Here is a 27151-nt window from a genome sequence, read left to right as displayed (position 1 = left end):
GCGTTCGCCCGCTCGTTGCACAGAAGTTAGCAGTTCGAAAGGCAGCGGCCGCCCTGTTTAATACTGCAGTAAAAACAAACTACGGGGCCATCTGCTTCACACAGGGAGCGTTTATTCGCAAGAGTGGTTAGGCCATTGTGCGAGGCCGTCATGGTCAAAATTCGACCACAAAATGACTTTTAATTGGAGAAATAAAAATACAACCCCACAGCGGCAACACCATCGCTCCCTCCTGCGAAAAATTGTGGCAGGACCATTGGGTGGCTAGGAGATGTTAACTACTTCGCATGGTATACAGGAGGTCGTGGGTTTGACCCTGACCCTGACCCTGACGCCTGCTGCTGTATATTTGGAGTTTGCGTGTCACTCTCCCCGTGGTCGTGTGGATTTTTCTCCGGGTGCTTCGATTGTTTTCCCTCCACGTTTAGAAACATGCGTTTACAGTATTTGTCTACTCTGAATTTCCACGTGATGAGAAGCCATTTTTGTTGAGTTATATGGCCGAAAGAGAGCTATATAGCCCAGTGGTAAAATAAAACAAGGTTTAAATTGTTTAGAAAAGGGGTCTTGAGACTCAGTGAGGCTTAACTAGGTAAGCACGTGTAAATATAATTATCAGTCCGTCCAAAGTTCGCTGACAATGTTGTCACTGTATATCGGTTTAACAGGCGGGTGTCGCCGAATCGATTCCAGAGTTAAGTCGAATGGGAATCGCGTGTGAGAATCTATTGCTTTCGATTCCCTTTACAACGAATTACTCACGAGTTGGGAAGGGGCTGAATAAAAAGTTGGAGCTGTCCCGGTCTGAGCTCCGGAAAATGCTCGCTACGGTGGTGGGGGTTCGGGGCGGTGTGGGGACCCCCAGAAAATACAGTATTCCGTGAGAAATTAACCCCCGAGTTGGGATCATATAAACATGAATGATAAATAATAGGACGGAGGTTTGAGTCCCAGACGGGTACCATAAACATCTCGAGAAATTTCGATTTCAAGCTTTTGTGACTGCATGGATTAATATTCTTGGTTCTTTCGGTAAAGTCACGTAGAAGGGAAATAATAAAATAATAAAAATTAAACATAATAAGATACAATTCTCACGACGTTTCGGCCACATCGCAAGCAGCCGTCCTCAGGTGAAGAACACGTCTGTCGGAAAGACAGCGTCCTAATGGACACCGCTAAGCTTAGATTTGAAGCTTTCGTGACTGCAAGGATTCATACTCTTAGTTCTTTGGGTAAAGTCACGTAGGTCAAAAATGAAATAAAAATAAATAAAAATAAAACAATAAAAATGACGACGTTTCGGAGGCAACACAAGCTTCCGTCTTCAGGTGAAAAAAAAAAGACGGAAGCTTGTGTTGCCTCCGAAACGTCGTGATTTTTATTGTTTTATTTTTATTAATTTTAATTTCATTTTTGACCTACGTGACTTTACCGAAAGAACTAAGAGTACCGCTAAGCTTGGCAGCGTATTTTTAAGCTGGTTCGGAGGAGGAGAGCGCCTTGACAAAGGAGTTTACATATCAACAGAGGAATTTAGCATATTGATGACAAATGGAGATATGGGATTAGTCACTACTTGTGGAATGTGTAGGTGGTGGGGGGTCTCAAAGTCATATTATGTTCGTGTATTATATAATTCTCACGACGTTTTTATCATGTTTTATTTTTATTATTTTATTATTTCCATTCTACGTGACTTTACCGAAAGAACCAAGAAGATGAATCCCTGCAGTCACGAAAGCTTTAAATCGAAATGTTACTGCAAATACCCTCCTACCATACAATACAATCTCGAGAAATGTCTACGTTTTTTTTTTTAACCTGGGTCTTACATTAATAAAAAAGATGGTAAAAACATTCTGTATTGTGTCCGGTGAATTTTAAATGGGTCGCCAATGTTTGCGATCTCAAGACGGGTGATGCTACGTAGTTACCCCCTCTCTCAGTCACGCGGCTCAACCAATCGCGTGTAGAACTCGATTATCGACTATCGAAAATTTATCAATATAAAATATCACTATTATGTAAATGAGAAAGGGTGGTGGTGGTGGGGGTGAGGGGGCTTCATTTTTAGCCGGAGCTGTCCGAGGCTCATGTCCGGAAAATATGTCCACGCCTTTGACTCGCGTCTTAAACGTCGTCGTCGTGATTGTTGTTGTCAAGGGCACCATCACAGGGGGCGATATTGAGCCTTGGCGCTAATGACACAACGCCCCGGTAAACATGCCAACGTTGGGTCAACGTTAGAGCCAAGTTCCACATTTTGGTGACGAGGCTGGGTTCAAGTGAGTGACGTCCGCTACGTCGAGGCGACGATATTTGGTTGTGCTTGAGGTGTCGATAAACGGACCTCCTAACAGATGGTGCGACCACGCGTAGGGGTTCAACACCCCCCCACCCCCCCACCCAACAAACACCTCGTTCGAGACCCCAAACATCGCACGCCCTCCTTGACTAGGCACTGGGTCAACCATCAACCCACTCACCAGTTCACTCACTCGCCCTCTCACTCGCCTACTCACCCACTCCCGCTCACCGGTGTCACCATCAATCGCATCATCAGACCACCATGAACCGGGCCGATCCTTCGTGAGTGCAACGAAAACGACGCAAGCCACGGTGGTGAGATTGTGGTCACTCAACTCAAACTATTGACCACATACTACAGTAAACACACAGAGACACACAGAGACACACAGAGATGTCTACAGACATACAAAGTCTCATCTAGACTCGTAGAGACCCATACAGATGTGTTGACAAGCCACAGTACAGTGCGATTGTGGTCATACGACCCAAACAATGGACCGTATAGCAAACCCATAGAGACCACGTACGTAGAAGACGATAGAGATACACAGAGACTCTGATACATAGAGATCTATTGAAGACAAGCCACAGCAGTACGTATGTGGACACGCAAACCAAGATATTGACCGCAGAGTAAACCCACTGTGGTTTGCGCTCCTTCAACGGAGGAGGAGCGACACGACACGAACTCTCTCTCTCTCTCTCGCTGCTTGAAGCCCTCTCACCGTGGCCAGGAGCAGACCTCAATATTGACCAATCGAGCTCCTTAACCACACTGCTGCTGCTGAAGCTACTGCCATCACGCCCAACAAGAATATAACTGGGTAGCAACAGAAGCGGTGGACTAATGGACACGGGACAAAGCTACAAACGAGAGACGTGGGGGGTGGAGGTGGAGGTGGAACGAGAACAAAAGAAAGTCGAACGTCCATTGAGTCATTCTCAATGTCGTCGTAACCATCGCCAATGGGGCCGCATCATCGGAACTGTCACTCGCACTCCGGGGCCGCGAGAACGCCGCGTGACACTCCTCACCTGGTGAGCGCTGAGATGTCGTGAGCCTCACGTCCTCGGCGATCTCCATCCGCCCATTGGGGCCGAGTCTCCCTCCAACGATGTCGACCTCCACCACCACCACTCCCCACCCAGCCACCGGGGCGAAACCCGCTTCGTCCGTGGCTGTCTCAAACATCGATGTCCTACTGCTCCATCTCTTCTTGTCCACCACCATCATCATCATCCACGTGTTGAGCTTCGGAGGCAACCAAACTCCCCCCACCCACACCCCACCTCGTGTAACCACCGACAATGGCATCTTCTTCACGCGTATTCGACGATAGATCCACAGGATGAGCCGAGACAACTTCCCGTTTTGGAAGGAGTCGAGAGACGTGCGGCTTGGTGGAACGAAGGGTTCGTGTGGTGGAGTGAGAGGCTGAATGGGTGAGTGGTTGAGTGAGTGGTGGACGTGTGAGCGAGTGAGTGAGTGTGTGAGTCGATATCTGAGTGTACATGTGAGTGAGTGTACATGTGAGTGAGTGTACATGTAGGTGAGTGTACATGTGAGTGTTCATGTGAGTGTATGTGTCTTTGTACATGTGAGTGAATGTATATGTGATTGAGTGTACATGTGAGTGAGTTAGTGTACATGCGAGTGAGTGTACATGAGTGAGTGTAATTGTGAGTGAATGTATGAGTGAGTGTATATGTGAGTGAATGTATGAGTGAGTGTATTTGTGAGTAAATGTATGAGTGAGTGTAATTGTGAGTGAATGTATGAGTGAGTGTATTTGTGAGTGAATGTATGAGTGAGTGTATTTGTGAGTGAATGTATGAGTGAGTGTATTTGTGAGTGAATGTATGAGTGAGTGTATTTGTGAGTGAATGTATGAGTGAGTGTATTTGTGAGTGAATGTATGAGTGAGTGTATATGTGAGTGAATGTATGAGTGAGTGTATTTGTGAGTGAATGTATGAGTGTATTTGTGAGTGAATGTATGAGTGAGTGTATTTGTGAGTGAATGTATGAGTGAGTGTATTTGTGAGTGAATGTATGAGTGAGTGTATATGTGAGTGAATGTATGAGTGAGTGTATTTGTGAGTAAATGTATGAGTGAGTGTATTTGTGAGTGAATGTATGAGTGAGTGTATTTGTGAGTGAATGTATGAGTGAGTGTATTTGTGAGTGAATGTATGAGTGAGTGTATTTGTGAGTGAATGTATGAGTGAGTGTATTTGTGAGTGAATGTATGAGTGAGTGTATTTGTGAGTGAATGTATGAGTGAGTGTATTTGTGAGTGAATGTATGAGTGAGTGTATTTGTGAGTGAATGTATGAGTGAGTGTACATGTGAGTGAATGTATGAGTGAGTGTATTTGTGAGTGAATGTATGAGTGAGTGTATTTGTGAGTGAATGTATGAGTGAGTGTATTTGTGAGTGAATGTATGAGTGAGTGTATTTGTGAGTGAATGTATGAGTGAGTGTATATGTGAGTGAATGTATGAGTGAGTGTATTTGTGGGTGAATGTATGAGTGAGTGTATTTGTGAGTGAATGTATGAGTGAGTGTATTTGTGAGTGAATGTATGAGTGAGTGTATTTGTGAGTGAATGTATGAGTGAGTGTACATGTGAGTGAATGTATGAGTGAGTGTATTTGTGAGTGAATGTATGAGTGAGTGTATTTGTGAGTGAATGTATGAGTGAGTGTATTTGTGAGTGAATGTATGAGTGAGTGTATTTGTGAGTGAATGTATGAGTGAGTGTATTTGTGAGTGAATGTATGAGTGAGTGTACATGTGAGTGAATGTATGAGTGAGTGTATTTGTGAGTGAATGTATGAGTGAGTGTATTTGTGAGTGAATGTATGAGTGAGTGTACATGTGAGTGAATGTATGAGTGAGTGTATTTGTGAGTGAATGTATGAGTGAGTGTATTTGTGAGTGAATGTATGAGTGAGTGTATTTGTGAGTGAATGTATGAGTGAGTGTATTTGTGAGTGAATGTATGAGTGAGTGTATTTGTGAGTGAATGTATGAGTGAGTGTACATGTGAGTGAATGTATGAGTGAGTGTATTTGTGAGTGAATGTATGAGTGAGTGTACATGTGAGTGAATGTATGAGTGAGTGTACATGTGAGTGAATGTATGAGTGAGTGTATTTGTGAGTGAATTTGTGAATGAGTGTATTTGTGAGTGAATGTATGAGTGAGTGTATTTGTGAATGTATGAGTGAGTGTACATGTGAGTGAATGTATGAGTGAGTGTATTTGTGAGTGAATGTATGAGTGAGTGTATTTGTGAGTGAATGTATGAGTGAGTGTACATGTGAGTGAATGTATGAGTGAGTGTATTTGTGAGTGAATGTATGAGTGAGTGTATTTGTGAGTGAATGTATGAGTGAGTGTATTTGTGAGTGAATGTATGAGTGAGTGTATTTGTGAGTGAATGTATGAGTGAGTGTATTTGTGAGTGAATGTATGAGTGAGTGTATATGTGAGTGAGTGAATGTATGAGTGAGTGTATTTGTGAGTGAATGTATGAGTGAGTGTATTTGTGAGTGAATGTATGAGTGAGTGTATTTGTGAGTGAATGTATGAGTGTATTTGTGAGTGAATGTATGAGTGAGTGTATTTGTGAGTGAATGTATGAGTGTATTTGTGAGTGAAGGTTTGCGTGAGTGTGTCTGTGAGCGTCCATGCAAGTGAGTGATTGTACATGTGAGTGAGTGTATATACGGATGCGAATGCAAGTGAGTGAGTGTGCATGCGAGTGAGTCGAGCACTGAGATTAACACAAAGCCAGATAGAGAACTTGTCAGTTGTTTGAAAAAAAAAGGGAATTTCCCTCAATGGGGCAGGGCACAACCGCCCACACACAAACACACAAGGCAAAGATCCCCCGTGTAGCCTTGACAGACTGTTGGGGCAAGTGCTGTTAGCGAACCGCACCTATGAATGCCGGCGACCGGGCACGAGGCGGTGGTGTGGACAGCATCACCACCAGCAAGCCATTGTCTCCCAAGCAATGTTTACACATCGCATCGTTTTCAGGCTGAGTCGACCTAGGGGAGAGATTTTGGCCTTTGGCGTCGGTGGTCGTGAGCGGGAATCTAATTCGGGTGGCCAGGATCGTTACGCAGCGTGCCCACCACTGCACCACCGCTCCCACACACACACACAACATAAATACAAAGATCCCCCGTATAGCTTCAAACTACGTTTGTGGCAAGTATTGTTAACAATAAGCAAACAACAATTCACACATGTACGTACTCGCACGACACGCACACACAGTACACATACACACGTGCACCTGCATACACACGCATACACTACAGTCAAACACATACTACATACGTCAAACAAAGACACGTAAAAAAATCCCCGTATCCACGTTAACGGACTGGTGGGGGGAAATTACGTGAGCGAGTAGCAGCTGTGAAGAAGACCGGCATAGCACGCCAGAGCCCACACCACAGTAACGATGTTTACACACCGCACCAGGTACTCATTGTAAGGCTGAGTCGACGTAGGGGAGGCCCAGGACCGGTTCAGATACTCGTCACCGATGTGGACCGTGAGCGGGAATCGAACCCGGGTTTGGAGTGCAGTGCGCTAACCACTGCGCCACCACTCTCCTCCCAAAGACGCACACATGCACACATTAATACGCTTATGCAACACACAAACACACACTCACATGGTACATACTCGCCTACGTTATATAATTCCCATGGTACATACCTTAACACCTATATCCACATTCATATTCTTAGGTTTTTTTTCTGTAAAGTCACGTAGGTAAAAATTTTAAATTAAAAAAAGTAAAATAAAATAAAAAATAAAAATCACGACGTTTCGGAGGCAACACAAGCTTCCGTCTTCAGGTGGAACCTATATCCACAAACAGGGACCAACAAAAATCCCCCGTTTCGCCGAAATACCTATCACAGATCGTCACTGCAAACGGCCGCCTTTGTCTCTACAGTGCAGATGATGTTTACAAAGCACGTCAGATACTCATTTGAGGCTGAGTCGACCTAGGTAAAGGGCCCAGGACCGGTCGAAATATTCGCTTATCAACGTGAACCGGGTGCCCGACTTGGGGTCGCCAGATTCGGAGCGCAAGTGGCGCAAATGACTGTTGGGGCAAGTGCTGTTTGCGAACACCTATAGGGCCATCCATAAATGACTTTTGTTTTCACGAAGACAAACACGCGTTTGGCCCGTGCGCACAGAGTTAAAATGATACGAATTCCCGAAATTCAGTTTTTCTTTTGTTCAATCCGAAGCTCGGTCCTTAGCCGAAACAAAGAACCAAGAAGATGAACGTTCAACATCTCCGTGCAAATGGATTCAAGAATCCATTGCTCCATTGCCATCTCATGTTCACCCCTGTCGGCTCAAGCCTATACGGCAAGTGCACCTCTCCCATCCATGTGTAGAGACATGGAATGGGTCACATGCACTAGGCCAGGCTCAAACCTGCTTAGCTTCCGAGATCAGACGAGCTGCTGTAGTGAATCAAGATTCAAGATTCACTCCGGCATCATTGAAGTGCATCCTCGTTACCACACCCATGTGCATTATTATATAATCATCTTCGTCCACTGTCATCCCAATATTCCACAACCGTAATCACCATCAACAACACAAGCAACATTGCATCGCTATCACAACCGTCATAACCATTACCACTTGCTCCAAGATCGATCAAATGCCCACCACTTCGTGGGCAGTCAACAAATCGACGTCCACGTGATTAGTCTTGTCCCCCATCCCTCCCGACGCCGTGGGAATGTGGAATTTCCTCCAATGTCCCCATCAGCTCCGCCAAAGCAAATTTCAAGCAAAAAATCTTGAGATGTTTGATTGTAGACCTTTTTTCATTCAGACGCTGTCTCCCCGACAGACCTGGTCTTCACCTGAGTGACGGCTGCTTGCGTTGTGGCCGAAACGTCGTGAGAATTATTTTATTATGTTTTATTTTTATTATTTTATTATTTCCATTCTACGTGACTTTACCGAAAGAACCAAGAAAATGTAGACCTGTGTTTTAGTTTTTTTAACGTGAGTGACGTTAATGGTCCGTGTGTGAGTGAGGTTTATGCATCGTGTACGATACTCAGTGATGAGGGTTAACGAGCTGAACTAAGCCGACGTGTTCAACTGATCTGAATGAAAGTTGGAGGATTAATAACACTGGTCAACACACTTTTTCTGGCATAAGGTATTCCAACGGTTTTAATGTAATTTTGGGGTGCTGATTCCAAATCTGGCATCAGGTTTTTGAGATAACAAATATTGCATTTTCAATAAAAACTGCAGAAGAAAAATATTAAATAAATGTGGATATCTACATAAAATGATATTATAAACACACTATCCTAAAAATACAGCGTCATATTTTAACACTAAAGCAGTCACTGACTCGCAACAACTTGCAATCATAAGTGACGGAGTTAATTTGGGGTAAAATCAATGAAAATGGGGTATGCCGATAGCATACAAATTATGTGATAGAGCAAATCTGAGATCAGATTTGGAATCAGCACCCTGAACAGCTGCAAAAGTCCAGGCCAGAAAAACATGTGTTTTTTGTTGTTGACCAGTGTAATCATCTGGACGCGGGACAGGAGGTAAGTCTTCGTGCATAGAGGTAGAGTTACTGATCTGTGTGGTGGCCAGGTGGTGGGGGGGAGGGCTGTGGTTTTTTTCTTTTCCGGAAGGGATGTGAGCGAATCTGACAAAACGAGTTTCTGAGAAATTTCCCTTCTCCGTTTTGGACTTTTGGTTTGAGATGTGAGCGTCAGATTGCTATTGACAAAGGTATCCTCCTCCCACGCCGTATAGCCTTCAAGAGTGTTGGGGCAAGTGCTGTTGTCGAGTAGCGCCTATGAAAGGTGTCACGGCGCACGCCGGAGTGGGTGGTCAATGTGCGCGACTTTAGTGGTTGAGGGTTAACGAGCTGAATGAAAGTTTGGAGTTGAATAATTCACTATGTAACACGATTTTTGTTCTTGGGTAGTAAGTGTTGTTTCCTAATTGGTTATGCCTCAAACAGTATAGAACATGGCTATTATTCCCCCACAAACTTTGCTTTTGTGACCAGGACTTTACGTGAAGGAATGACACAAATGCACGCCGCGTTTTCTCGTTGAAAATAGGTACATTTCAAAATATCACTGTCCTGGTCACAAAAGCAAAGTTTGTGGGGAATAAAAAAACATTTTCTGTACTTTTGAGGCATAAGCAATTAGGAAATAACACTTACTACCCAGGAACATGTTTTTGTTACACAGTGATAGAATCATCTGGACGCGGGCGAGGATGTAAAGCTTGGCGCCTTCGTGCGTAGAGGTAGAGTTAATGATGCGTGTGGTGGCTAGGTGGTGGTGGTGGTGGTCGGGGGAGGGGAGGAGGGCTGTGGTTTTTTTTTATTCCGGAAGGGATGTGAGCGAGTCTGACAAAACGAGTTTCTGAGAAATTTCCCTTCTCCCTTTTGGACTTTCGGTTTGAGATGTGAACGTCACATTGCTATTGACAAAGTATTCCTCCTCCCACGCCGCATAGCCTTCAAGAGTGTTGTGGCAAGTGCTGTTGTCGAGTAGCGCTTGTGAAAGGTGTCACGGCGCACGGCGGAGTGGGTGGCCAACACCATGCCCAGCCGTCTTTGTCTACCCAGGTGCTCATTTGAGGTCGAGTCGATCCAGGGGATGGCCCAAGATCGGTTCCAGTATTCGTCACTGATGTTGGCTGTGAGCGGGAATCGACTGAACGCCCTCGGGTTGCCAGATTCGGAGCGCATGGCGCTAACAGCTGCGCCACCGCTCCTGACGGGCGCACACACACACGCAGTCATACACATATACACAAGGGGAGAAGCATGAAGACATACATACAGGCACAAACATACAGACACGGCCTTGCACACGCACACAGATTATAGACATACACAGACAAAGAGAAATATCTCACCCGTATAGCCTTAACAGACTGTTGGGGCAAGTGATGTTTGCGAGTTTCACCTGTGAAGGCCGGCACGGCACACGAGGGGGTGGGTGGCCAGCATCACTCCCGGCCGCCTTTGTCTCCCCAGTGGCGATGCTCACACAGCGCACCAGGTACTCATTTAAAGGCTGAGTCTACCGAGTCGAGGCCGGGGACCGGTTCAAATAAATTGGATCACCACTAAATGATCCTTGGTAGGTAAGGGCATTTAGCTCAGGCACCAATGCACCAACACCAGCGTTTTAACGTTGGACTGTTTTGAGTTCGACCACCCAGTCAAGTAAAATAGTCAATATCGATCACACGAATTGTAATTTTTTTTTGTAAAAACAGTTTTACCATCGTTTATTGCAATAAATTACATGGTCAAACATACACGTACAAAACTGCATCTGACCACTTACCAATTAAAGCAGACGAGCCAGTGAACATGGAACGTCGGGCCAGCGTTAGCCCCAACACTTGGCGAACGTTTACTTACGTTGGGCCCAACGTTGGTCCCACCACGTGTCAACAACACTGGCCCAACAACTGGATCAACGGTGGTCGTTTTGACCATACGGTGAGCACTCTGGTCAATTGAGCCGTTTCCCCAACACCGTTGGTACGTTGACTGGGTGAGGAGCCATCATGCTTCAACCATGGAACTAACCCGGAGATAACACGCGGGGGGGATGGGTGGGAATGGGTCGGGGAGGGGGAGGGACAAGGAGACACCCCTTGATACACGACACGGATAGGACGCCGTGCTACCCTACTTGCTCTACTGCCTTCAGCAATCAACAACCGGTAAACGTCCTGTGCCTTTTAAATTTCGATTTAAAGCTTTCGTGACTGCAGGGATTCATCTTCTTGGTTCTTTCGGTAAAGTCACGTAGAAGGAAAATAATAATAAAAAAAAGATTTTATTATGTTTTATTTTTATTATTTTATTATTTTCCTTCTACGTGACTTTACCGAAAGAACCAAGAAGATGAAGTCCTGTGCCTTTGTTGTTTCTGCTGCTGCTGCTGCTGGTGGTGTGCGTGTGGTCTGTGCGACAGCACTTTCCAACACAGTCTCTTAAGGCTATATGTATACACACACACACGCGTGGGAACGTTGTCTACAGAATACCAGGTAAATACGCAGCCCCTGTAATTGCTTGCTCAAATCGCTGCTGACCGTAGGGCCTCTGGCTAGGGAGAGCTCTAGAGAAGGTCGTCATCGTGAAGGGGATCGATGTGTGGCCTCCTCTGTGACGCTGGCCAGGTATCGTTTTGGAAGAGGCGTGTATTCAATGTGCCCTGTCAGCATCTCCTCCTGTTGCCTTCAATTGCAACACACAATTGTGTTGCTACGTGTGCGCACGCACGCGTGTTTATTGTACATCACGAGTTGCCAGGGTTTTTAGTTCGATAAGGGTGGTTGAGGTTGTCTATCTTGCAGCCAATGAGGTTGAATATAATAATACAGCTTTCCCTCAATTTATGCGGGTTCGGTTTGTGCGATCTCGCCTCCAGTACTTGAGGCCAAAGCCGTCCCTAGGGTAATGGAGAATCGGGACGACCGGCCCGGGCCCCACGCTTTGGGGGGTGGGGGGAAACCCGTGCTTCGGCTTCTGGTCTAGTTTGAAGGCTTCGGGACTTCCCATGGTGGGATTTGCCCCCCCCCCATCACCCATGGGCGGTCCAATTTCTACCCAAAATTCGCTCTATGCGGGTTTAATTCATTCATGTGTGGCTATGCGGTTGAGCGTGGGGACAGCAAGAAAACAACTGCTTAAGTAAGCGGCTTACTTTTCAGGCTGAGTCGACCTAGGGGAGAGATTTTGGCCTTTGGCGTCGGTGGTCGTGAGCGGGAATCTAATTCGGGTGGCCAGGATCGTTACGCAGCGTGCCCACCACTGCACCACCGCTCCCACACACACACACAACATAAATACAAAGATCCCCCGTATAGCTTCAAACTACGTTTGTGGCAAGTATTGTTAACAATAAGCAAACAACAATTCACACAAACAACTGCTTAAGTAAGCGGCTTACTTGAGCAATTTTTTCTTGCCGTAGTTGTTCCCACCAAATGACGATTTGCTTGTGTTGCGATCGAAACGTCGTGAGCGATTATTTTTCTACCGACGTTACATTACCGAAATAACCAAAGAGTACGTGCAATACATTTCCAAATCGTCGTCGTAATTGTCTGAGTATCTCAGAATCGGCATCAAATATTCGTATTTACACTGGGGGTGCTGTTGATGCTTTGCTGGGTTGGTTAGTCGTGGGGCTAGCGTCTGTCATCTCATTCAGCCAACCCATGGCACCTGGGATCTGTCCCGCGGACCTTCTTGCCTGCGAGCAGCGAAAGTCTTCCACCACTTCACGTGGTAGCCTCGAGGTGAACCTAGCCTGGCACGAGCGCCGTGGTGACGTCACCGCCACTTAGTGGCGGTTGTTGTTGTTGCAGGGCTAATAACATTCACCAAGTGTGTCGTTTTATGCATCGCGTCTTCGGCCTTTATGCAAAAGGCGGAAGCCACAGACCAAGTTGAAAGGCAGCAAGCAGCCGGGCAAGTGAGGGAGCCCGTGGCGACTAACAATTTGCCCAAGTTCTACAGTCCTCTATATATACAGTATATCAATGTGTACTTTTAGACAACATCTATTTAGTGGTAGGGCTAAGGATAAAGTTCTAGTTTTAAGAGATAGTGTTCCAATTCGTAGTGTTATTGCATACAGTTATAGGGGATAATGTTTGGGGCAGTTTGAGTTAGTGCTCGGCAAAGTGATGGTGCTGGTGTTGGGGCTAGTGTTAGTACTAGACTACATGTGTTAGTGCTGGTGTTGAGGCTAGTGTTAGTACTAGACTACATGTGTTAGTGCTGGTGTTGGGGCTAGTGTTAGTACTAGACTACATGTGTTAGTGCTGGTGTTGAGGCTAGTGTTAGTACTAGGCTACATGTGTTAGTGCTGGTGTTGAGGCTAGTGTTAGTACTAGACTACATGTGTTAGTGCTGGTGTTGGGGCTAGTGTTAGTACTAGACTACATGTGTTAGTGCTGGTGTTGAGGCTAGTGTTAGTACTAGGCTACATGTGTTAGTGCTGGTGTTGAGGCTAGTGTTAGTACTAGACTACATGTGTTAGTGCTGGTGTTGGGGCTAGTGTTAGTACTAGACTACATGTGTTAGTGCTGGTGTTGGTGTTAGTGTTAGTACTAGACTACATGTGTTAGTGCTGGTGTTGAGGCTAGTGTTAGTACTAGACTACATGTGTTAGTGCTGGTGTTGAGGCTAGTGTTAGTACTAGACTACATGTGTTAGTGCTGGTGTTGGGCTAGTGTTAGTACTAGACTACATGTGTTAGTGCTGGTGTTGGGCTAGTGTTAGTACTAGACTACATGTGTTAGTGCTGGTTGTTAGGCATTGTGTTAAGGGTGTTTGAGGCTAGTGTTAGTGTGTCAGGGCTAGTGGCAGTGCTAAGTGCTCGTGTTGGGGTTCGGGCTCGTTTGTAGAGCCTCGGTTAGTGTCACGTCTGGTGTCAGTGTGTTAGAGAGTGTCAAGGCAAGTGCTATAGCCATGGCTAGTGGTTGTGGGCAGTGCGAGAGAGTGGTTGGAGGAGCCAGTGCTTGTGTTTGGGCCTAGCGTTCATCACATCCGAGTGTCGTAGCGTCAAGGCTACAAACACGATACAGCAGTCAAACTCAAACTCTCACGAACAATTCTCATCTGTGTGGTGTTCATACGCAAGGCGTTTGTTCGGCAACTCGTACGCGCGTCAAGAGTCGTCACCCCACGCCTTCAACTCGACAGCGAATCTTCTTCGTATCTGGCTCGCTTTGCCTCGGAATCCTGTACGGTCAATCTGCCAAAAACGTAACCATTCAACACGGCTGTTAACCAACGCATCAGCATGGTAACCACCGCATCAGCATGGTAACCACCGAATCGCCACGGTAACCAACGCATCGCCACGGTAACCAACGCATCGCCACGGTAACCAACGCATCGCCATGGTGACCAACGCATCGCCACGTTAACCAACGCATCACCACGGTGACCAACGCATCGCCACGGTAACCAACGCATCACCACGGTAACCAACGCATCGCCACGGTGACCAACGCATCGCCATGGTAACCAACGCATCACCACGGTAACCAACGCATCATCATGGTAACCAACGCATCACCACGGTAACCAACGCATCGCCATGGTAACCAACGCATCATCATGGTAACCAACGCATCGCCGTGGTAACCAACGCATCACTATGGTAACCCAGGCAGTGGTACGTACAGTACTGATCCACGTGGTAAGCCAACCAGGCAGTGTGCGTGTGAACCGGTCCTGGGCCTCCCCTAGGTCGACTCAGCCTCAAATGAGTACCTGCTGCCATATGTAAACATCGCCACTGGGGAGACAAAGGCGGCCGGGCGTGGTGCTGGCCACCCACCCCCTCGTGTGCCGGGCCGGACTTCATAGGTGCTCGCTAACAGCACTTGCCCCAACAGTCTGTAACAGGCTATACGGGGGATCTTTGCCATTTGTTCATTAATGGCGACAATGCTGGGAGACGTTACTCAGAATGTTCCAAACGCAGGTGGCGGATCGATAAACCTTTCCGGGGGGGCAGTGTGGATTGGGGGGGGGGGCTGTCCCGAAATTTCAAGATTTTATAAATAAAGTTTCGTCTTGATTCGGAGTTTTCGTGACCGCAGGAATCCATACACTTTGGTTCTTATATTTCGATTTAAAGCTTCTTTCGTGACTGCAGGGATTCATCTTCTTGGTTCTTTCGGTAAAGTCACGTAGAAGGGAAGTAATAAAATAATAAAAATAAAACGCACAGACGCTGTCGCCTCGACAGACCTGTTTTTCACCCGAGAACTGCTGCTTGCGTTGTGGCCGAAACGTCGTGAGAATTATTTTATTATGTTTTATTTTTATTATTTTATTACTTCCCTTCTACGTGACTTTACCGAAATAACCAAGAAGACTTTGGTTCTTTCGGTAAAGTCACGTGGGTAGAAATAACACGAAATAAATCACGACGTTTCGATAGCAAAACACAAGCCATCGTCTTCAGGTGAAAATCATCGCGACAGCTGCGAGCAACACGATGTCAGCAGACTTACCTAAAGAACCAATGAGCATAAAAATCCGTCGTTTGAATAACACAAAACCCAACGACATTCATCGACAACGCTCTGCGTGTGTGTGGCCTTAAAAGAGAAGAAAAACAATACATACTAGGCAATGGCTCTTTCTAACAGCGCTTGCATGTGTTGAGTTGTTGTTGATTGTGCACTACTGCCAACGCAGTATCATCAACCAGATAATGTGGCACAGTAACACCCTGGATTTGAAGCTTTCGTGACTGCAAGGATTCATATTCTTAGGTTTTTTCGGTAAAGTCACGTAGGTGAAACATTACCTACGTGACTTTACCGAAAAAACCTAAGAATATAGTAACACCCCGAATTACGTCACCTCCTTTGACGTTGTTTCGCAGATACGTCGTCACTTTATGAATGCCACTCACGACCTGATTATTGTCGTCGCCTCAACCACACACTTCTCAGGCCTCGCCTCCACCACCTGCTTTGATGTAAATCGCTTTGATTTGCGTCGTTTCGATATACGTCGTCTGCACCTTTCAGGAACGCGTCCCCGACGTAAACCTGGCTGTTACTGTATTTGAATACGATTGTTCTTCTCGGTTTCTTTCGGTAAAGTCACGTAGAAGGGAAGTAATAAAATAATAAAAATAAAACATAATAAAATAATGTTTTACCTACGTGACTTTACCGAAAAAAACCTAAGAATAAGAACAGAGTAATACAATTTAAAATTAAACGGATTAGTTTGGCGACGCTGCTGCTGCTGCTGCTGCTTTGGCAGTGGTGCACAGGCACAGTTAACAACACAACTCTCAATAACGCTGTGGCCTTTAAAAAAGGAACGCGTGTAAAAGAGGTATGGATTTCGATTTAAAGCTTTCGTGACTGCAGGGATTCATCTTCTTGGTTCTTTCGGTAAAGTCACGTAGAATGGAAATAATAAAAAAATAAAAATAAAACATAATAAAATAATTCTCACGACGTTTCGGCCACGACGCAAGCAGCCGTCCTCAGGTGGAGAACAGTCTGTCTATTCTACGTGACTTTACCGAAAGAACCAAAAAGAGGTGATGTTTCAGTTAACGACCCTTCTCTGCACACCGGCCAACAATGTCGAGTGACCCGTAACCCTCCTACCTCTCTGGCCTCCCTATCTGCTGCCAAAGGCCATTGCCTAAAACGTCACCTATTTATATACACATGTTTGTCTTCTCAAGGACACACACACACACAGTGGTATTGATGAATGTGTCAATGTTTTGAAAACTATCATTCGCATTCCATTTATCGCTCCACTGCTGGACGAAGGCTTCCCCGTTCACTGGTGGTCATCACTGGGGCTTGTTTGACCATACTTCACCACGCTGCAAAGTGAGTTGTGGGGGGGGGGGGGGGAAGGGAGGGGGGGGGCTGCGGGGGAGGGAAGGCCCAGGAGTGGTTCACGTTGCCAGCGGCCACCGATAGCCAAGCGACAGGCAAGTCGGGACTATGGGTCAGCGGGTTCATAGCGGCACCGCTGCAGCCGCCACCACCACCACCACCCCCACCACTCTTCGTCCACAACTATGGCAGGGATAATGCAGCGGTGAAAGTCGACTGCGTCGTTAATCGTCGTCAACTGACGATGATTAACGACGATGAGAATTTTTGCGACGACGACGACGACGAAATCTGAGCCCCCTCCGCAGAAGGGGTCGCGATTTAGTGCGCGTGGTGGGCAGAAGGCTTCGCTTCTCCCAGAAAACATGAAAACCAAGTTATTTCAATTGTATATGTATATACACAGAATATATATATAGTTTGTTTTAAATAACAAAATGTAACGATCTTTTTAACGTGACAGGAAAAAAAAAACATCCAAGACAATTTTACTTGGGTCGCAATTTTTGGAATAATTATAATAATAATACAAATAATAATAATAATAAGTGCTTTGGCTAGTTTTAGAGTTTATACAATAACGATAATGATAACAGTGGGAAATAATTTAAACAATTACTGGAGTGGTTGAGCGGAGCGAGACGAGCGAGCGTGGGCGATTGGGTCTGTGAGTGTGTCATTGAGTGTGATTGGGTCTGTGAGTGTGATTGGGTCTGTGAGTGTGATTGGGTCTGTGAGTGTGATTGTGATTGGGTCTGTGAGTGTGATTGGGTCTGTGAGTGTGATTGTGATTGGGTCTGTGAGTGTGATTGGGTCTGTGAGTGTGATTGGGTCTGTGAGTGTGAGTGTGATTGGGTCTGTGAGTGTGATTGTGATTGGGTCTGTGAGTGTGATTGGGTCTGTGAGTGTGATTGGGTCTGTGAGTGTGATTGGGTCTGTGAGTGTGATTGGGTCTGTGAGTGTGAGTGTGATTGGGTCTGTGAGTGTGATTGGGTCTGTGAGTGTGATTGGGTCTGTGAGTGTGATTGTGATTGGGTCTGTGAGTGTGATTGTGATTGGGTCTGTGAGTGTGATTGGGTCTGTGAGTGTGATTGTGATTGGGTCTGTGAGTGTGATTGGGTCTGTGAGTGTGATTGGGTCTGTGAGTGTGAGTGTGATTGGGTCTGTGAGTGTGATTGTGATTGGGTCTGTGAGTGTGATTGGGTCTGTGAGTGTGATTGGGTCTGTGAGTGTGAGTGTGATTGGGTCTGTGAGTGTGATTGTGATTGGGTCTGTGAGTGTGAGTGTGATTGGGTCTGTGAGTGTGAGTGTGATTGGGTCTGTGAGTGTGATTGGGTCTGTGAGTGTGAGTGTGATTGGGTCTGTGAGTGTGAGTGTGATTGGGTCTGTGAGTGTGAGTGTGATTGGGTCTGTGAGTGTGAGTGTGATTGGGTCTGTGAGTGTGATTGGGTCTGTGAGTGTGATTGGGTCTGTGAGTGTGATTGGGTCTGTGAGTGTGATTGGGTCTGTGAGTGTGATTGGGTCTGTGAGTGTGATGGTGATTGGGTCTGTGAGTGTGAGTGTGATGGGCTCTGTGAGTGTGAGTGTGATTGGGTCTGTGAGTGTGATTGTGTCTGTGAGGGTGATTGGGTCTGTGAATGTGATGGGCTCTGTGAGTGTGAGTGTGATTGGGTCTGTGAGTGTGATTGTCTCTGTGAGTGTGATTGGGTCTGTGAGTGTGATTGGGTCTGTGAGTGTGATTGAGTCTGTGAGTGTGATTGGGTCTGTGAGTGTGATTGGGTCTGTGAGTGTGATTGGGTCTGTGAGTGTGATTGGGTCTGTGAGTGTGATTGGGTCTGTGAGTGTGATTGGGTCTGTGAGTGTGATTGTGTCTGTGAGTGTGATTGGGTCTGTGAGTGTGATTGGGTCTGTGAGTGTGATTGGGTCTGTGAGTGTGATTGGGTCTGTGAGTGTGATTGGGTCTGTGAGTGTGAGGGTGATTGGGTCTGTGAGTGTGAGTGTGATGGGGTCTGTGAGTGTGAGGGTGATTGGGTTTGTGAGGGTGAGGGTGATTGGGTCTGTGAGTGTGAGGGTGATTGGGTCTGTGAGTGTGAGGGTGTGGGTGTTTTAGGCTAGTGACAGAGTGGATAATTGAGTTGGTCAGGTCAGCGAGTGAGTGAGCGAAAGTGCATGTGCGTGAGTGAGTGGGTAAGTGTGCGATTGCATGGGTGAGCGAATGACAGGGAGATTACGAGGGTGAGTAGTTAAGTGAGTGATTAAGTGAAGGAATGAGATAGTGGATCAGCGGATGGGTACCTAAGTGAGTGGCTGAGGAAGTGGTCCTGTGATTGAGTGGGTGAGCATGTGGGTGGGTGGGTGATTGAGCGAGTGAATGAGTGGGTAGGTGAAGGAGGGAGCGAGTGTGTGAGTGGCTGAGCAAGTGGCTATATGAGAGAGCCAGTGAGTGGGTGGGTGAATGAGGGAGCGAGTGCCTGTGTGTGTGAGTGAGCGAGCGAGCGAGCAAGTGGACATGTGAGTTAGTAAGCGAGAGGGCAGCTGAATGAGCGAGCTCATCGCTGAGTGAGCGAGCAAGCGGCTTGAGTTTGTGTGTGGCTAAGCGTGACAGTGAGTGCGTGTGCGCGTTAGCGCGCGTGTGTACGTGTGTTCGTGTGTACGTGTGCACGTGCGCGTGTCCGCGTCGCCTCCACCCCTCCACTAAGAGTGCTGCGTGGGTGAGCGCTCGCGCGCCTGAAGCGCCGTACTCGCCCCGCGATTCTCCCCCCGGCGCCCGGACAAAGCCCTCACGGCGTCCGACGGCTCCCTCGTCACCACCACCACCTCTTGCTCGTCGTCGTCGTCGTCGTCATCGTCATCGTCCTCCTCTTCGTCGTCCAGCTCCTCCAAATATTCGTCGTCTTCCTCCGTCGTTGATGACAGCGACGATGCCTTGGCCACCGCCGGGGCAAAAGCGCTCATGCCCCTCGCCTGCGAAGGTCACGCGCGGGTTCAGCTTCAGTTCCCTAGAACCGCTATTACATAATCATAACAATTATAATCACCATCTTTATTTTCACGTGAAAACATCTCGGAGCCTCCTACTACGAGATGATAAAAAATTAACCCGTAAAAACAAAGTTTTTCACTATGAATCCTTTATATGCGTGTTCAATGGGCCACAACCCAGCCCACATTGGTCTTTGAAACGGGCGGCTAGAGTCCTCTCGTCCTCTGGCTTGAGATGGCTGCCACCTATGGGTCAGATGATTGTCTGCCACCATTAAGCAATTGGTAATTAGATATAAAAAAAAAATTCCTAAAAGGTGTAAAATTTTGAAACATTTTTTTCACGAAAATAAATTGTCACGCACAACGAGTCTGTGTGGAAAATGTCAGCTCGATTGGATCACGGGAAGTGGGTTAAAAAACGACCGAAAGATTTGCACGGTCGTAAGCTCGCAAGCAAGCGAACTTAATATAAAGGATTTAAAAATGTAAAAGAGACTGCGTTCACGAGTGTGCATACAACACGATGGAAATGCACTTGCAAACTACGATCGAAGATAATAGTCAATACTAATTATTGATTATTAATCATTTTAGTTATTAACACACCACACTCGCACTGTGGCTAGACTGAAGGACAAACTACGATCGAAGACAATAGTCAATAATAATTATTATCAATAACGATCAATTACAATAATTCCACAGTCGAGGTAAAATCCAGTCCGACTGCGGGAAGAGCCAATGAGTAGCAGCACCATCGGGTCTCAAGCTGACACGGCCACAATTCCTGACAGAGGATGGGATCGCTGTGAAAGTGAAAAACAAAAACGGTCTCGGAACATGTGCGAGATATCCACATGTTACCCCACCAAACGCGACCTGCCAATCGATTGCGGTGCACCCGATGTACAACGCTGTGTCGGGTAAGGGATATATAACGATATGCTTTTCACTTGCAAGTTTCAGATGGACTGCTGTACACCCGTCCTCGCATGGGAAAAAGTCTAAGTACATACGTCAAGTTATATTTTTCACTTCATGGTGTTTGTTTTCAGCTCCGTGTGATTGCCGTGCGGTGAACACTGCAGGGCGTCCAGACGGCACGCCGCTAACACAGGCAAATCTTCTTGGTTCTTTCGGTGAAGTCACGTAGAAGGGAAGTAATAAAATAATAAAAGTAAAACATTATAAAATTATGTTTGATTTTTATTTTTATTATTTTATTACTTCCCTTCTACGTGACTTTACCGAAAGAACCAAGAAGATGAATCCCTGCAGTCACGAAAGCTTTAAATCAAAATTTAATACAGGCAAAGGTAAGAAGCTGACCTCCAGTGAGCGGGTGAGGGGTGGCCGGAATGAGGGGTCGGAGGTCACAGGGAGCTGCTGGTTCAACTGCACGCAGCTCAGCGCATCTGGACCTGCTCATGCAACACAAAGACAAAGATCCCGCGTATAGCCTTTAACAGACTGTTGGGGCAAGTGCTGTTAGCCAGCACCTTGCGTGTGCTGGCTAACAGCAACTTCCAAGATCACGGTTGGCTACATAGTGTGCGAAAGACGTTCAACGTACATACGTACAGCGCACGAAGCAGTGGGTGGTCAGCACCACGCCCGGCCAACTTTGTCCCCAAGTGGCGATGTTTACACACCTTATGTTGAGTATGGCTGACGATGGTTGTGATGATGATTATGATATTGATGATTACAATAATTACGACGATGATGACAGCACTGCTGATGATGATGACAAAGATAATGACGATGATGATATCAACAATGACAACAAAGGCCGCAACCCCCAACCAGGACTCAAACTTGTACAAAGGATCAACAACAACAACAACAGATAACTATACAATACAAGTTACATTTATACCATCTGAACGCAACCATATCTCAAGACTTTACAATAAGATCAAATAAAAGGTAAGACGGGTTACAACGATCTTAATATATTAATATATCTGTACAACAACAACAACAACACCGAGAAATTAAAGGAAATCAGGTTAAATGTGATGACTTCAAAAAAGCTGAAATAAAAAAAACTCAAAATGTAACTTTTTCAACTGTGTTTAAAAAACAAAAACACCACTGATATGCTCTCGCTAAATTTCAAACGACATTAAAAAACGTGTAAAAAGCCCACATGCTCATTTGTGCATTGTGCAACAAAACCATCAGCAATTCCTGCAGAACTGCATTGTGGTTCCTCTCATCTTAGGTCACCTTCAAAATAATCGGTGACCAAATGTGATCGACCGACAGCAGCAGCAGCAGCGATGCAGCGATAGACAAACTGCGATAGACCATTGTCGCCCTAGTTAGAACTCATCAGCACGGTATTGTCACCAACCATCCACGTGGAGTCCCCACATCCACACGACAGGGCCAAGGCCAACATTTCAGCATCTCGTCGTTTGACACTGACGGTTTGCGGGGCCTGTGCTACTATCAGAGGTCGCAAACGGGTTTTGATTCCTTACCCGTACCCGGCCGCACCAGGGTCGCAAACGGGTACCCGTATCCATACCCGGCCGTACCCGTACCCGGCCGGGTACGGGTAGGGTACAGGTATCGGGTACCTGATTGCGACCTCTGGGATGAAGCCATGTTGCAGGCGCGGGTGGGTTGATTCTAGAATGAGTGACAAACAGTTACTCACCAGTGACTCACGGCCTACCCGTACCCGGCCGCACCAGGGTCGCAAACGGGTACCCGTACCCGTACTCGGCCGGGTACAGGTAGCCGGGTATCGGGTAGGGTACGGGTATCGGGTACCCGGTTGCGACCTCTGACGTGGAATCCCCACATCCACACGACAGGGCCAAGGCCAACGTTTCAGCATCTCGTCGTTTGACACTGACGGTTTGCGGGGCCTGTGCTACTATTCAATTGCGATTGGGGCCTTCCTCACAATGTACACGTTCCATTTTTTTTGTTTTGCTCACCGTGCCGCAGGGGCTTCTGGGAGGGGTCGCTGTGCGGGGTGACGGGGCTGCCCTGGCCGCCGCCGCCTGCCTTGAGCAGCTTGGTGGAGGAGGCGGCAGGCGACCCGTGGGGGGACTCCGTGTGGAGCCCCGCGGTGGGCGAGGGGCAGGTCACCTCTATTGGGTCGCTGCACAGCGACTGCAGCGGGTCCTTGCCGTCCCGTGCGTCGCCCCGGCGGCGCTGCTTGATGCTGCCCTTCCTCTCCAGGATCAGCTGTGGGGGGAGGCAGTCGCACACACGCACACACAGATACAATTATAAAGGTCTCCCACATAGCCTGCGTAGACTGTCGGGACAAGTGCTGTTGGCGAGTCTACCAGGCCTCGGACCGGTTCAAAAAGTCGCCACTGGTTTTGGTCACGAGCGGGAATCGAACTCGGGTTGCCAGTGTGCTAACCACTGCGCTACCGCTCCGCACGCACGCACGCACACACACGCACGCACGCACGCACACACACACACACGCACACACGCACACACACGCACGCACACACGCACGCACACGCACACACGCACACACGCACACGCACACACACGCACGCACACACACGCACGCACACACGCACACACACGCACGCACACACACGCACACACACACACGCACGCACACACACACACACGCACACACACACGCACACACGCACGCACACACACACGCACGCACACGCACACACACACGCACACACGCACGCACACACACACGCACACACACGCACACACACGCACGCACACACACGCGCACACACGCACGCACACGCACACACACGCACGCACACACACGCACACACACACACACGCACACACACGCGCACACACGTACACACACGCACACACACACACGCACACACACGTACACACGCACACACGCACGCACACACACACACGCACGCACACGTACACACACACGCACACACACACACACACGCTCACCTCGTACAGGTGGCTTCGGTAATCGTTGACGGCGAGCTGCGTGTTGTCGTCCACGGGAGGAACCACGTCGTAATTGAGAGACGGCTCCGTGGGGGGGTCGTGGAACCTGCAGTGGGGGGCGAGGTGGGGGGGGGTGGCAGTGGGGGGCGGGGGGGGGCAGTGGGTGGTGGGGAGGAGGGGTTGGTGGGCGGGGGGGGGAGGGGTTGGGGGGCGGGGGGGGGCAGTGGGTGGTGGGGAGGAGGGGTTGGGGGGTGGTGGGGAGGAGGGGTTGGAGGGTGGTGGGGAGGAGGGGTTGGTGGGCGGGGGGGGGCAGTGGGTGGTGGGGAGGAGGGGTTGGGTGGTGGGGGGAGGAGGGGTTGGGGGGCGGGGGGGGGCAGTGGGTGGTGGGGAGGAGGGGTTGGAGGGTGGTGGGGAGGAGGGGTTGGGGGGCGGGGGGGGGGCAGTGGGTGGTGGGGAGGAGGGGTTGGGGGGTGAGGGGGGGCAGTGGGGGGCGGGGGGAGGAGGGGTTGGGGGGCGGGGCGTTGGGAGAGGCAGCAGCACAAGAGGGTTAAGTGAGCGACGCAGCAGCAGCAGCAGCAGCGTGACACTTGTCATCCCAGCAAACTCGACAATGCACCAGCAACACACGAGCACCTCCGATTAGCACATACATAGCACACATACACACGAGCAACACGCTCCCAACATGCCAGTGCCATACCAGCAACATGCCAGAGCCACACAAGCAACATGCTTGCAACATGCCAGAATTGTACGTATTTACGAATCGTGCCACCGACTCCACGTCCTGTGCTCCCCTCGTTCTGTTCAAGGTGGTGACCACCGCATTGGCCGCACGCTGACCGCAGAGATTTCCCCCTCGACCTGCTAACAGAGTGGCTGCCCCCCCCCCCCCCAACAACACGACCACCCACTCCGCACGGTCCCCGATACCGGCACACCAGAGGTCGCAAATGGGTTTTGATTCCTTACCCGTACCCGTACCCGGCCGCACCAGGGTCGCAAACGGGTACCCGTACGCTACCCGTACCCGTACCCTACCCGAAATGAGTGACAAACGGTGACTCACCGGTGACTCACGGCCTACCCGTACCCGTACGCCGGGTATCGGGTATCCGGTTGCGACCTCTGCGGCACACGTAGGGGTGGGCACTGCCCCCCCCCCCACCCCCAACACGACCACCCACTCCGTTACCGGCACACGTAGGGGTGGGCGAGCGCCTCGGCCGCCGTGAGCCTCCGCTCGGGGTTGAAGACGAGGAGACGCGACAGCAGGTCCAGCGCCTCGGGGGGCGCCCCCCTCGCCAGCTCCCCCAGCGAGCGCCGCTTCCTGCTGGGAGATGGGGATGGCCGCAAGCGTGCGGGAGTTGGGGCTGGGGCGGCGGTGGTGGCGGTGGTGGCGGTGATGGTGGTGGTGGCGGTGATGGTGGTGGTGGCGGTGGCGGCGGTGGTGGCGGTGGTGGCGGTGATGGTGGTGGTGGCGGTGGTGGTGGTGGCGGTGATGGTGGTGGTGGCGGTGATGGTGGCGGTGGTGGTGGTGGCGGTGGTGGCGGTGGTGGCGGCGGTGGTGGCGGTGGTGGCGGTGATGGTGGTGGTGGCGGTGGCGGTGGTGGTGGCGGCGGTGGCGGTGACGGTGGTGGCGGCGGCGGTGGTGGCGGCGGTGGAGGTGGCGGCAGTGGTGGTGGCGGCGGTGGTGGCGGTGGCGGTGATGGTGGTGGCGGTGGTGGTGGCGGTGGTGGCGGTGGTGGTGGCGGCGGTGGTGGCGGTTGCAGTTGCGGTGGTGGTAGCGGTGGTGGTGGCGGTGGTGGTGTTGGCGGTGGTGGTGGTGGTGGAGATCAACGTTGGAGACGCAGTACTAGCGGGGCAAGGGGCTGGCACCGTGGGCTTGGGCACGGTCAGGGCACGGCGACACGTCCGATGCAGCTCCTGGGCACTTGGTAAGTTTATTTTTTTCTCCGTTCACAGATATTCGTCAGCGACCAACACCGGTGACGATAATTGTCCGAAACGGTCCTGGGACTCCCCTATGGCGACTAAGCCTTAAGAGATGCCCGCTAACAGCACTTGCCCCAACGGTTTGTTAAAGGCTACACGGGGGATGTGTGTGTGTGTGCCTATGGACGTGTGTATGCATACTCACTGAGCCATGAGTCTTTCTACCATTGAACGGCCGTAGTCCGAGCTGATCGCCATGAGTTCTGTGGAACACGGCACGGGACATCTCACATCACTGAGCATCACCGCGTCTCACACCTCCATATCACCGTGTCTCACAATATCCTGCCATCCCCCCCCCGCCCGCGTCTCTCCCCGTGTCTCTCCACCTCTTCATGTGCCTCCCTATGTGCCCCCCCTTGTCTCCCCGTCTCTCCATGTGTGTCTCCCCGTGTCTGTCCCCGTTGTCTCCCCGTCTCTCCATGTGTGTCTCCACGTGTCTGTCCCCGTTGTCTCCCCGTCTCTCCACGTGTGTCTCCCCGTGTCTGTCCCCGTTGTCTCCCCGTCTCTCCACGTGTGTCTCCACGTGTCTGTCCCCGTTGTCTCCCCGTCTCTCCATGTGTGTCTCCACGTGTCTGTCCCCGTTGTCTCCCCGTCTCTCCACGTGTGTCTCCACGTGTCTGTCCCCGTTGTCTCCCCGTCTCTCCATGTGTGTCTCCCCGTGTCTGTCCACTTGTCTCCCCGTCTTTCCATGTGTGTCTCCCCGTGTCTGTCCCCTTGTCTCCCCGTCTCTCCACGTGTGTCTCCCCGTGTCTGTCCCCGTTGTCTCCCCGTCTCTCCACGTGTGTCTCCGCGTGTCTGTCCACTTGTCTCCCCGTCTCTCCACGTGTGTCTCCACGTGTCTGTCCCCCTTGTCTCCCCGTCTCTCCACGTGTGTCTCCCCGTGTCTGTCCCCGTTGTCTCCCCGTCTCTCCACGTGTGTCTCCCCGTGTCTGTCCCCGTTGTCTCCCCGTCTCTCCATGTGTGTCTCCCCGTGTCTGTCCACTTGTCTCCCCGTCTCTCCACGTGTGTCTCCCCGTGTCTGTCCCCGTTGTCTCCCCGTCTCTCCATGTGTGTCTCCCTGTGTCTGCCCCTGGGCCCCCCCATCTGTCCCTGTGCCCCCGCATCTGGCCCTGTGCCCCCCCTTTTCTCTCCGTCTCTCTCCGTCTCTCCCCGCGCTCGCCTCCACGTGCGTCTTCACTATGTCTCCCCCCCCCCCCGCGTACCGTCCCGTGAAGGTGGCGGCACCACGGCCATGATGCACTCGAGCTGGTTGATGGTCGACTCGCCGGGGAAGAGCGGCTTCCCCGTGAGCATCTCCCCGAGGATGCAGCCCAGGTTCCACATGTCCACGCCCTTCGTGTACCTAGCGTGGCACAACACAAATAGAGACCCCCACACACACGCACACACATTGCCTTCAACAGACTGTCGGAGGAGCAAGCGCTCTGAGCGAGGGCGGCCAGCGC

General features: G+C 49.5%; 1 protein-coding gene and 1 long non-coding RNA gene across 3 annotated transcripts in view; both read right to left on the bottom strand.

Annotated features, from left to right (window-relative positions):
* The window catches only part of LOC144940653 (uncharacterized), a 63207-nt gene extending 59659 nt beyond the window's left edge, over positions 1-3548 (bottom strand). Inside the window, exons 1-2 of the long non-coding RNA XR_013639151.1 lie at positions 3349-3548; positions 2526-2588 (exon numbers count right to left, since the gene is read on the bottom strand). This is a non-coding gene — a long non-coding RNA (uncharacterized LOC144940653). The remainder of the gene's footprint in view (positions 1-2525; positions 2589-3348) is intronic.
* Positions 3549-19264: 15716 nt separating this feature from the next.
* Positions 19265-27151, bottom strand: part of LOC144940650 (extracellular signal-regulated kinase 2-like) — a 45176-nt gene continuing 37289 nt past the window's right edge. For both annotated transcript variants that reach the window (XM_078866925.1, XM_078866924.1), the window contains 7 exons: positions 26909-27048; positions 25849-25906; positions 24904-25041; positions 23709-23814; positions 22739-22991; positions 21114-21205; positions 19265-19763 (listed from right to left, as the gene is read on the bottom strand). In XM_078866925.1, the coding sequence (XP_078723051.1) occupies positions 19494-19763; positions 21114-21205; positions 22739-22991; positions 23709-23814; positions 24904-25041; positions 25849-25906; positions 26909-27048 (1057 nt within the window). In that variant the 3' untranslated portion in view covers positions 19265-19493. The remainder of the gene's footprint in view (positions 19764-21113; positions 21206-22738; positions 22992-23708; positions 23815-24903; positions 25042-25848; positions 25907-26908; positions 27049-27151) is intronic.

The sequence above is a fragment of the Lampetra fluviatilis genome, chromosome 23 (genome assembly GCF_964198595.1).
Source record: "Lampetra fluviatilis chromosome 23, kcLamFluv1.1, whole genome shotgun sequence".
Lineage (NCBI taxonomy): Eukaryota > Metazoa > Chordata > Hyperoartia > Petromyzontiformes > Petromyzontidae > Lampetra > Lampetra fluviatilis.
This window is presented reverse-complemented; position numbering and strand designations above follow the sequence as displayed.